This window comes from Cyprinus carpio, chromosome A14 (genome assembly GCF_018340385.1).
Source record: "Cyprinus carpio isolate SPL01 chromosome A14, ASM1834038v1, whole genome shotgun sequence".
In the NCBI taxonomy this organism is placed as follows: Eukaryota; Metazoa; Chordata; class Actinopteri; order Cypriniformes; family Cyprinidae; genus Cyprinus; species Cyprinus carpio.
This window is the reverse complement of record NC_056585.1, coordinates 17,631,582-17,644,138: the sequence shown is the minus strand read 5'-3', so window position 1 is coordinate 17,644,138 and position 12,557 is coordinate 17,631,582. Positions and strand designations below refer to the sequence as shown.

The 12,557-nt window shown below is 40.9% G+C and overlaps 1 protein-coding gene across 2 annotated transcripts; it reads right to left on the bottom strand.

Annotated features, from left to right (window-relative positions):
* Nucleotides 1-441: 441 nt before the first annotated feature.
* LOC109053290 (protocadherin-10-like) lies at nucleotides 442-12,306 on the bottom strand. Of its 2 annotated transcripts, none has more exons than XM_019070705.2 (5): nucleotides 9,310-12,306; nucleotides 8,257-8,315; nucleotides 7,941-8,047; nucleotides 3,063-3,220; nucleotides 442-1,297 (listed from the first exon to the last, which is right to left on the bottom strand). In XM_019070705.2, the coding sequence occupies exons 1-5, from the start codon at nucleotides 11,854-11,856 to the stop codon at nucleotides 1,244-1,246; spliced, it is 2,925 nt and encodes a 974-aa protein (XP_018926250.1). In that variant the 5' UTR covers nucleotides 11,857-12,306; the 3' UTR covers nucleotides 442-1,243. The 2 variants fall into 2 exon arrangements, with proteins under 2 accessions (XP_018926250.1, XP_018926249.1); XM_019070704.2 differs by having other exon boundaries at nucleotides 2,876-3,220; nucleotides 9,310-12,302.
* Between the last annotated feature and the right edge of the window lie 251 nt (nucleotides 12,307-12,557).

The window sequence follows — 12,557 nt, the reverse complement described above, 5'->3', positions numbered from 1 at the left end:
AAACACAGGAGTCTAAGACGTAAGTATACATTTTTTCAGTTTATTTGTCACCTCCTGGTATTAAGGTGTTTGTGTGCATATGCATAAGTGTGTAAATATCAGTATCAGTGTGTGTGTTTGCTTTGCACTGTGTGCCCCTTTCGTATTTGGCCTCAAATTTCCAACAGTAGTTAGCTACAGTAATACACAACTGCCATGTATTTAAATCTAGAATAGTACAACCCTTTTTATTTATAGACATGAATCTCAATATCCAAAAGTGAAAAAAAAAAAAAAAAAATTGGATGAAAAGTTTGGAGATAAGGCTTTCTGTCATGTTAAGAACCCCTGTAAAGTGGATTAGCGATGCTAACAGCTCCCTTGAGGAGCCTTACACACTACACTGGAAAAAAAAAAAACAGCGCAAATGAAGACCGCACTTTCAGAAAAAGTATATATAGATAGATTTATAGATATAGATTTATGTTTATTTTGAAGTTTAAAAGAGTACAGTTAAGACTTCTCACACGTGATATAACCTACGTATTGTCTGAGAGAGTAAGATTTAGGCCACTGCTGTCCTGCTCACAACGTTAAACACTTAACCCTGACGAAAAAATAAAATCCCTCCGTGGAATCCGTTGCTTTTTTTTTCTTTTGACAAAGAGTCAGAATAGATTAAGGGAAAACACCTTATCACACACACACACACACAGCCGCACACAGAATATAAAAACAGTCATGTCTAAAATAACAATTTTGCATTTGTAATGCACAAATTATTTTCCTGTACAGTTGGCTTTTTAGTGGTGTGTGTGTACATGAACAACTAAAGGGCTCAGTGAATATATCTCCATTTTTGTATTTTTCATTGGTGGTTCTCATCATAGTTCACACTGTCTTTTTTGTCTTGTCTTGTTTTTTTTTTTGTTTTTTTTTTTTTAACGATGTACAGTAGTGCTGTAAACAGGCACACGCAGAAGCCAAGAGGAATAGCTGTCCTCTTGTTTCTCTCCTTGTCTTCCTATCCTCCGTGTATTTTAATGGTCTAGTTTTGTCCTCCGTCTCAGTCCTGCTGAGAAGCGCGTTATGTCCAGCCACTCGGCCTCGGCCACTGGCTCTGCAAGTATGACTCTTTCATCAAGTTTGTTGAGGTCCTAGAGGCTCCAGAAGCCTTCGGGAATGCACAATCATCTGACGTCTCTGGTAATAGAGTCTGAAAACTTGATGCTCTTCACTTTTCCATCAGTTTAACTGTGCAAAATCACGCCGTCTCTGGTATGTCCACTCGGAAAGAGCTAGCATATCCTTTTCCGCGCTAAAAAGGGAAAAAGAAAGGAAGCTTATTAAAAGTATGTTTTTTTTTGTTTTTGTTTTTTTCTTTTTAGGCGGCAAACTACATAAAGTGTTGTGCTTAGCTATTAAAAGACCCTTGGCTGGTCCATACAAAAGCAGAGTTTTGATGAGGAACTATAGGCCTACAATAATAAACAATTTCCTCAAAGTTAAATGCACCACCCACACAGCCTTGGAGCGTTCTTATATCTGAAGGTTTTAACACAACAAGAGCAGTCAATAATATCTCAATCAATCCCACTACCACCTTCATGCTCTCTAACACAACAAACAGTAGTAGGCAGCCTAAACCTTATAAACTCTGGCCTTTTGAGAGTCCCGGTTTCAAGCTTCTGAGTTGATGGATGGCATGACTAGTCAAACACTGCCTCAATAAATGTCTGCCTGTGTACAAAACAATAGGGAGTTTCTATCTTTGTGTTTTACAAGTTAATTTTAGGCTTCAATCTCAGTCAATCTCTGGTGGGTCTTTGCCTATGGTCAGATATCTGACAATGTTTTAATGTTTGATCTAACATTGTATCGCATTAAAATCCTAAAACTAGACACAAGGGCTTTCGAAATTCCCTGCATTTATAAACAACTGAACAATGTCATAGTTTTCATGTTTCAAAGCATGCGCAATGTTTGAAATAATTAAATTATCAGGGTTGTGAAACATTCTAAACCCAACTGAGAATGCTTTTTAAATTCCTGATTTTGAATTTGAATGTACGGAAGTAGAAATTAAGTAAAATGAATTACAAACGACATGAATGTTGGCTTGAAATTTTCCAAAACCCTTGAAGGTTCATAGATAGATAGATAGATAGATAGATAGATAGATAGATAGATAGATAGATAGATAGATAGATAGATAGATAGATAGAAATTGTGTTGAATCGAATAGAATGACTTTCTGTCTTTTTAATTTAAATCCCAATTCAATTTCCAGTGAGTGTAGCCAATTCGATACAAATTCACAATCATGTATTAAAAGGCTTCTTCAATTCAGATTTTGTTTTTTTAACAACCCTGATAACATTGTTCGACTGAGAGTAAACGTATGAAGAAAAAGCTAATCATACACTCTTAAAAATAAAGGTTCTTCAATGATTCTATCAAGAAAAATCTTTGTTCTCTTGGTAGGGTTCTTTCTATTTGGTTCTTTGAAGATTAAAATAGTTCTTGATACTGCATTAGAGGTTCTTAAGATCAGCATATTGATTCCTCCATTTAAAATGTGCAGGCCTCCAGGGGGCTTTAAAGCACCAGTAGATGGTTTTCTAAAGAACTATGGAATAAAAGGATTCTGTTGGTTTCTCCAATACTTTTTGCTTCTTTTGGAGCATTTATTTTTTAAGAGTGTACACCAGGAATCATTAGATGAAGAGCAGATGAAGGATGGACAGATGTTGATGGATGAAGGAAAGGAGAAGTTTGAGGGCTTAGAGTTCTTAGAGGAGAATTCAGCAGCACTTCACGCTAGAGGCCTTGAATTTGGAAAGTTTTTCGGGTCAGATCAAGAGAGAGGAAAGGGCTCTCTCTTTGAGATACTCACACAGACAGGCGGCTTTATAAGGCATGCGAGAGTTACACAGAAGTGCATCAAACTCTTTCCTCTCTAGCGTGGAAGCATTGAGGTGGTGTTGATGTTGGTGTTGGTGCATCTGGTTGGGGTGGTGTGGCATCTCTTTGCCAAAGGTTGAGAATGACTGATCGCCCGCCAACGTCTCGCCCTCAAATACCTCAGAGTCGGGCACAGAGTCCATGCCCGGCACGTGCAGGTTGCTGCGGTAATCGGCGCCCTGTCGTGCCTCGGTGGGCACAAAACTTGGCATCCAGCAGCGATCTGAGTGGCCGAGGGCTTTGCACTCATCTGTGCAGTTGGAGAACAGGTCTGCTCCTATGAGAGAGAACAGAGAGATGGGTTAGCTTCTGTTTAATTGTCAATGTGGGAGGATGAGAGTGAGATCTGCTCCCAATTGCACTAGAAGCATGCAAGTGCATTAAAACAAGACAGACAAACATAAACAAATAAAACAAACCGAGTGTACGCAGTGCCTGTAAGATATAATGCGCCCTCAATGTCTCCTCTCATAGATAAAAGAACCATCAGGATGAGTTATGCCGCATCCTTTTTTAGGCTTAATGAAGCATTATTAAAATCCAAATGAAATGTAATACATGTCATTCACTTTGAAAACATTAGAAGCTCTATACATGAAATGTCTTTGGCACTTGACGGGCTAATCATGAAAAGGTTGCGTCCTGCTCATTTTTCCCTTTTTAGTTACTTTTAAATTACAAATTACCCTGATCAAAGCATGTGCGGAGAACATACACACAGTGAGTGGATGGAGTCAATGCTGTAATCTCTTCTTGAGGTCTCCCTTTCCTCTCTCTTTCTATTTGACATCAAAGGTAAACTCTCTCAGACACCAAGCTTGCAGATAAACCCAATCCTCTGTTCTCTTTCCTTCTCTTCTGCCCAGCTACAAGATGAAGGGATATATTATAAAGGTCATAACCCCCTTTTACTCTTTTGTCTCTATCTCGTAGTCTCAATTAAAAGAACAAAAAGAATAAGAGATACACAATAAGATATTACGTCACCTTAAAAGAAAATCCACGCTTCAATGGGTGCTAAATTTCAAATGTTTTAAAATAAATAAATACAATTCTTGATATAAATTATATAACTAAATAATTTATTTTGTTTTAACTAAATAAATATGTCATGTTCTGCACCATTTTCCAGCCATTATTTGAAATGGGCTTTAAGAGCTAAGCTCTGCCCCAATGTTAAGCCTGCAGCATCTTTCTCAGAGGTTTAGCACAAGCCTCAAAAAAAAAAAAAAAAAAAATAATAATAATAATAATAATAATTACCAAAATAAATAAAACAATTTCACTCAAATCATGCCCCACAAGATCCGTGAACAGCTTTTATTCTAAAGCTATTACTAACTCTGACCTGAAAACACACCCTCCAACTACAATATATCCTTGACATGCAAGACCCTTTTATGTAACCCCTCCAGGCCTTGGGAGCCAAGCTTCACATCCAATGTTAGGCCTACCACATGAGGTTGAGTACAAGCCTCTTTGAAAATGTATTTTGATTAGCGGCATGTAATTCACGCAGCCTGCTGCAAATATCCAATGATGAATGACCTCACAAATCACAAAGCAGAGGAGGTAGCGCGTCAAGAGCGTTTACAGCTAAAGCCAGTGTGAGGGAAACAATCCTTTTGCGTGTCACAGTTGCACAACGCCTTTTACCCTCACCAGCACTCCATCGGGTGTAAACTGTGCTGTTTTGACTATGTGCATCTGAGAAGAAGAGAGAGGTGAGCATTTTTAAATCCCCTTTCGGCTCATGTATCTAAAAACCCCACACCTAAAACAGTCAGTAATTACAGCTGGAGGATTAATGAAGTACCATTTTCAAAGCAGCACTAAGCGGAGATGTTGAAGGTATGGAGCGGAGTCAGTGGTGTGTGTGTGTGTGGGGGGGGGGGGGGGGGGTGTGTGTTAGCTAATCCTCAGACTAGCCCTTCAGACAGAAGACAGGTCAGCATACACAGACTTTGGGTTTCTGCCTTAAAAGAGGATTAGAGTCCTTCGGAGCTACATGCAAACAACTTACTTAGGTCTGCACTTAGTAAGACTCTCCTAATTACAAATCCAAGTATAAGATCGACTAGGCAACAACAAGTAGTTTAGCCATTAAATCTGAAAGCTATCTATGACAATAGTCTCGTTTTTATAAGAGACTGTGAACAAAGGTTCTTTGTGTATATTTCTAACTTACAAAGAAGGTGAGCGAGAGAGAGAGTTTGATATTTAGAGAGTGTGAGATAAGACACTTCCTCATTGTGTAATCGCACAGAGACATCTTGATATTTCCTGACATTTTCTGAAATTAATTGCTCTCTGTACTCATCCGGTGTCCTTTTTTTTTTTTCAGTTGAAAAACTGGAAAAGTAATTATATTGTTGACTTGTGGTTCAATATTGCAAGAAAGAGTCAACCCTGATGAAAATGCAATGCTCTGCATTCTCTGGTTGAAAAATACATGATTTTTATACCTAGTATTAATTTCAATTTCAGGTAACCCGATGCTACTACAAATTTAAATGGGGTTCAGAAAGTTTTGGGATTGGTCCACTTTAACCACATTCAAAAAAGGGTTAAAAGGGTTGCCAGTTAATGCAGGTGCTCCACTACATTATTCTAGAAAACGTTTCTAATATTTTTTTCTCCTAATATTTTTTTGGGAACAATGTAAAAGTAACAATGTAAAAGTCTTTCCTGTCACTTTTGCTGATCAATTGTGCTGAATAAAACTATTAATTTCTTAAAAAAAAAAAAAAAAAAAAAAAAAAAACAGAAATGGAGAAATGCACCATTTTTATTTTGCGCTTTATCAAACTACCATAAGACCTTGGCAGTTACACGCTGACATAATGAGTGATGTTATGTTGTCGAAAAATCAGAGACTCTCATCTCAAAATCATAAGTGCTTACATAAGCCACATCTGAGATGCATGTAAATACCAGGTGAAAAAGTCAATGATCAGAGGCATATTAATATGATGTTTAAACAGGGTCTCTATGCAACAAAAGCCCAGAAGAACACCACAGACAATTTCACCAAAACAGAAAACACTCGAAATTTGTAGTTTTGCACAATTTTTTTTGGAAGTTATTTGAAATTCTACATCATGTTTTTCATTATGCTCTTCCTTGTGCATGACAAAGTAAGAGAAAGAGAAAGAGATAAAAATAATTCTGGATCTAAAATAATATATATATATATATATATATATATATATATATATATATATATATATATATATATATCAATGGAATGTAAACAAAATGATCAACTGAAACATATCCTTCTCTCTATATCTGCTCTCTTGCTTTCTGGGCAGAAGCCTTGCAAATCATTAGATCTGATAATAACCTTCATTTGCTAATTGGTATGCATCAGGCTGAAAATAAATTACTGATCAGTGAGCTGTTTCTGAATTCTGAACATGACCTGCAACCCAAATGAGGGATTCTGTTGCAACGTGGCAGATCCTCAGGATAAAAAATAAAAATAAAAATAAAAAAAATTAACTGAAATGATTCAGGTGTGCCATTGCATCAGAGAAGCTCTGAAGTTATCCACTGTGTATTACAGATGCATTCTTATGCATTAGAGAGAAATTAAGCGATGCTTATCTCGGCCTCTTTTTAATCTAGCAGAGATGACTAGATCGGAATGCGTCTGCATTGTGACACTGTAAGCGTTCGGCTGACTAAAATTTCCTCTTTCAAAAAGACCATAAAACAGCAGCAAGTTAAGAAACAAAATGTCTGAAATAAACTTGAATGGATGAAGGCAGTTTTTTAGTGAATTCTCATTAAAATGAACAATGCATAATTCTGAAAGCTCTCCAATTCTGCATACCAAGCGGTGCTTTCAATTATCTTAATTAAAGAAGACAGTATGCAGCAAAACAATGAATTTTAGTGGGGACAACATGCTCGCAAATAGTGGGGACAACATGCTCGCAAATAGGGAAAAAAAAAAAAACACTTTTTCTTTTCTTTTTTTTTTTCTTTTTTGCATTATAGAGCTGTATCTTAAAGGCAAGTGTTTTTTGAAGGCCTGTGACAACAAAGGCAGATGGGCTAGCTGACCTTGTATGAAAAAAAAAAAAAAATCTTGATTTTAATCTAATGTTTAACTGAGCAAAAATAAGCTAAATGAGAGCTGAAGCAGTCCAGCCACAGCATATGGTGCTCTGGAACAACAACAGAGGACATATGCTCAACCAAAAAGAAATTAATGATAATAAGATGCAACTTTTTGGTTGTATTCATTTGTGTCCAACTATGTCATAATTACATTATACAGTCAACTTCACAATGCACTTCAAGCGTAGTGTCATTTAGCAACAAAGCACCGTTTCCATTGCAGCATACAGCTAAATCTCAATTCCAAAGCGCCACATGTGGTCTTATGAAGGTGTGAAGTAGTTTCCTCCGTCAGTGGAATGCGGGCAGAGAGATTAGGGTGGAAGAGGAGTTTGGGGAGGGGGTCGCACACAGTCAATGAATTGCTTGTTTGTTTGCTGCTCAACCTATTTGGTCCCATTCCCACAGAGTCGATAACAGACCGCCTGGGCTGATCTAAATTCCATCATGTCTTTGGAGACGTGGGTGAAAGCGAGATAGTACCACTGAAGTAAATCCCTATTATGGGGAAGTATTCATAAACAATTGGATTATATTCTCCACTATGGCTGTTGTTCCCAGAATGTGTTCATGCATCCATACCCAGAGGCTCACTGGCCTAAACTATTTCTGCTAGAATCCTCATAGATCCGAAAGGCCATGACATGACTTGATCAGGAGTTTTTTTCTGATTGTGTGAGGATGAAACCCAATCAAACTATTTAAACTTTTCTGCCATCGTTCGTCCAGCATGTCTATCTCAACAGCTTAAAAAAAAAAAAAAAAAAACGTTTAAACCCACATCTCTACAAGCTCAGCCTGACTAGCAGCTCATCGGATAATCAACATCAACATTAGAGAGAAATAGAAATTGAATTGTATAACCATACCAGAGTTATGTCCACGATGCATGGCATCATGGTCGCTGTCTCCCTGCTCGCTGTCTCCATGGCCGCTGTCTTTTGAGCTCACAATATCTGCCTCCTGGAATGCAGAGCTGAGGAAGGAGAGAGGGTTTGAGTCAACCGCTATGCCACATGACTCTTATATAACCACAAATGTACTGCTCAGCCTTGAAATGGTCTCTTATGCTCAGGCCGGTTTAATTCAGATGTTCATAGACTTATCATATAAGGAAAAAATTAAGTCCTTTCATACATTTTTAGGGGGCAAATAAGTTTAAGGTCAGTTAGGTTAAATACTCACCTGTTAACACGCCTTGGTCGGTCTACCAAATAACTGAGCTCTGCTCTCTGGTGTTTTGTCTGCAAAAAAAGTATTGATATGAAACAGGCCCAACAACAATGTATAATAGTAGTTTAAAAAATATAAAATAATAATAAATGTAAAATAAATAAATAAATAAATAGAATAAAATGCAGGTCAGAATTCAAGCTTCGCTCACTAGGAACATTACAGGAACCTTATGGGCAGGCAAAATCATTATGCTCTGCTGCTATTCAGCAGAATTCAACTATAGACGGATCTTTGTTCTTGTGAGGCTCTGCAACACCGTGACTGGCATATCTAATGACCTATAACCCGGAGAGCTTTTCACAAACATGCAAATCTATCACTTCAGTGACACTATGTTTACACTCTAATGTGGGTAGTTCCACAGTATAGGCCATATAGAAGATACTAATACTAATAATACTAGTACTACTAATAATAAAAGCAGAACAGATTTATGTTGCTTATGTAAGTCTAATAGCAACCAGGTATCAGTCTGTTTGTTTTCAGAGCTCACTATTCTTGAGAGGAAGATTATTTTGCTTTATTCTTAGCTGTTTTAAGTCACTAAATGCATATTTAATTTGAAATATAGAAAAATAACTATAATTCAAATGTAAAATAGCTAAAACGATTTCATAATCATGAATATTGACATTCACATAATATGGAAAAATTAAAGTCTATAATTTGATCCAATTTTACTAAATGTTTTTTTTTTTTTTTTGTTCGTTTGTTTCTTTTCTCATTTTTTTTTTTCTGTTCTGCTGGAAACCACAACAAATTCTTTATTGGTTTACGCTCACTTGGCGATTCTGATTCTGATTTTACACTGTAGATATACAGTAGAGCTACATAAAAGAGCTAGACTTGTTTTCTGAGTGCCATTATTTAAAATAAAAATGAATGAATGAATGAATAAATAAATAAAAACGGAATACTTATAAATCCTTTTAAACCATTTTTTTTTTTTTTTTTTTTGGCAGCTAATGATATTCTCTGAGTAAGTTCTATAAGTGTTCGTACCTCACTGGAGAGCAGGCTGCCGTTCGATATGATGTCCGGCTGCTGTTGGTCCGTATATCCGGTCACTATGGCTCCGCACGGGTTGTGGTCGGTGTCGTTGCTGCGCGACGGGCTGCAGGCCTTCAGGAACATGAGGTCCGTTTTGGCCGATTCCGGAGTCAGACAGACCTGGTAGCAGTAATTCTGACTTTGATGGAGCGAGCCGAAGCTCCCTGACTCTTCCACGGGCACCTGTGCGGCGCTCGCCACGCTCACGTTGGCTGTGTTGGTGCTTTGGACCAACATGATGTCTGACTTGCTCAGTTTCTTCTTTTTCCGGGCAGCCCGGGCCTGACGACCGCAGCAGCCACCTGACCCGCACGATCCGCAGCCCACCAGACAGCAGCAGTCGCTCGCCAGGCAGGTGTTGTAGATGTTCAGTTTTTTATCCTTCTGACAGCGCACGGCCAGTACAATCATAGCAAGGAGGAAGATGAAGGAAACGGAGCCGAGCGCGATGATGAGGATGAGCGTCAAGTCCAGAGACGCGTCTTTGGCCTTGGCCGTGCCGCGCTCTCCACTGTGGCCCTCCACGAGACTGTCCACGAGTGTCACCTGCACTACCGCGCTGCACGACATAGGAGGCTGCCCGTGATCCCTTACCTCAATCAGCAGCTCATATAGCTGTTGCGGGTCTCGTTTGACTGACACCCGGCGGGCCGTGCGCAACTCCCCGGTGCGCCAGTCCATTCGGAACATCCCATTCTCATTGCCTCTTTGTACACTGTATGACAAGCGCGCGTTTTCACCATCATCTGCATCCATGGCGACAATGCGAGTAACTAGGTAACCTGGCTCGGCAGAGCGCGGCAAAGGCTCCCGCGCAGTGCCATTTTTTCCAAGAGGCGCAATCACAGACGGCGCGTTATCGTTCTGATCCACTATAATGACGTTCACTGTGGCGTTGGACCACAGCTCGGGGCTGCCTGAGTCTCTGGCTTGAACCATGAAGCTGAAGTCTTTAAGTTGCTCATAATCAAACGACCTGAGGGCGTACAGATACCCATTCTCCGAGTTGATGGAAACATATGTGACCACAGACATACCCTGTATTTCACACTCCACTATGGAGTAAGTTATATAAGCATTCTGTCCGACATCAGGGTCGACGGCACTGACAGCGTAGATGTAAGCACCCGGGACGTTGTTTTCGGTCACATACACATCATAAATGGGCTGCGTAAACGTTGGCGCGTTGTCGTTCTCGTCAGACACGTGCACTTTGATTGATTTGCTGGCAGCCAGAGATGGAATCCCTTTATCTCTCGCAACTACGGTGACTGTGTATGCCTCTACAGTCTCTCGGTTTAGAGGACCGTCAGTCACAATAGTGTAATAATTTCTGAAAGAGGTTTTTAGTTTAAAAGGAACATCTCCGAGAATCTCCACATGCGTCTGGCCGTTGTCTTCAGAGTCTTTATCGGTGACGCTGAGCAGCGCGATGACGGTGCCCGTGGCTGCGTTTTCGCTCACTGACTCCGTGACGGTGCTGAAGATGATCTCCGGTGCGTTGTCGTTGACGTCCGTCACTTTGACCAAAACTTTACAGTGCGCAGGCACGGCATTAGGTCCCATGTCTTTCGCTTGCACGTAAATCTGATACAGGCTGCTCTCCTCAAAGTCCACCTCACCTCTGACCTCTATACGGCCCGTTCGGGCATCGATATCGAACAGTTCCTTGACCCTGCTTGAGATGTGGTTGCTGAACGAGTAAATGACCTCGCCGTTCGGGCCCTCGTCTGAGTCGGTCGCATTCAGCTGGATGACGAGCGTGCCCACGGGCGCGTTCTCGGCCAGGTTAATCGAGTATACCGGCTGATCAAACACGGGAACATTGTCGTTGGAGTCGAGCACTCTGACCACAAGCAGAGCTGTACCTGTCCGAGGAGGCTGGCCGCCGTCCACGGCCGTGAGGACGTAACGGTGCAACGCCTGCTGTTCCCGATCAAGTGGCTTTTCTAAAACCAGCTCTGCGAATTTGTTGCCGTCAGTCTGTGTTTGCACGTCTAGGTAGAAATAGTTGTTGTTGGTGATGTCGTAAGTGCGCAATGCGTTACTTCCAACATCCGGATCAAAGGCGCTCTCCAACGGGAAGCGCGTACCCGGGGTCGCGCTCTCGGATATTTCCACGGTGATGTCTGTCTCCGGAAAGCTCGGCGGGTTGTCGTTGATGTCCACCACCTCTATCTCCACCCGAAAGAGCTCGAGTGGGTTCTCCAGGAACACCTCCAGGTGAAGCAAACAGCTGGCGCTCTGCTTACAGATGCGCTCCCGGTCGATTTTCTCGTTAACGAAAAGCACCCCGTTCTCCAAGTTTACTTCCAGGTACGGCGTCCGCGAGCTGGGTACCACCTGAAAGCGGCGAGATGAAAGTTTTGTAAGGTCCAGTCCCAAATCCTCGGCGATATTCCCAACAAACGTGCCATGCTCCGCTTCCTCGGGCACAGAGTAACGTATCTGCGAAACTACCCCATCCGCGAGACACAGCAGGAGCAAAAACACAAACATCTCCACTACGGAAAGGACACTTGGAATATTTTATCTCCGTGGAGCACGCAGCAGAACCATCACCCTCTTCTCCAAGGTAAGGCGCGCAGGCTTGCGTAAGGCTTTGGTTGTAGGGTAATATTTTTCCTTAAACGGGGCTGTCAGCCAAAAACCATGCTGTCTGTGCGCTGGTTTTCACAGAACTGATTTCCCAAGGCGATTCCCTCCACGAACAAGCTTTAGAATTGCAGCAGATTTCTGGCACAAGTGAAGATTACAACAGTAAACTGACACTGATAATAAGAGATATCAGTTGGCGTGTGATAAAACACAATATCATAATCCACAGAGTTAATGCAACAAATGAATTGTATATTAGCGCTACAGTCTCTGATATCTGAAAGGTCCAAAATATCTGGTGCGCTCCTACGGGGTCCGCTGGCACAGTACTGAAGCATCAGCGCTTAGCTGTTCGGTTTTCCCGCAGCACCCTCCCCTCGCCAACCAATGGGAGCACCAGGCACCAGCAGAGATCAAACTTTATTGGCTTTGCGCTACGTCAGTTAAGCCTCCTGATAGCAGATAGACACTCCCCTGGCCAGAGCTGCGGGATTTCTGATCATCATGATTGAATGGCTGATGAGTTCGTATGAGTCAGAGAGAAGAACGATCAAGTTATGGAGGAAAAGAAAAAGAAAGAAAGAAAGACAGAACGAAAGAAA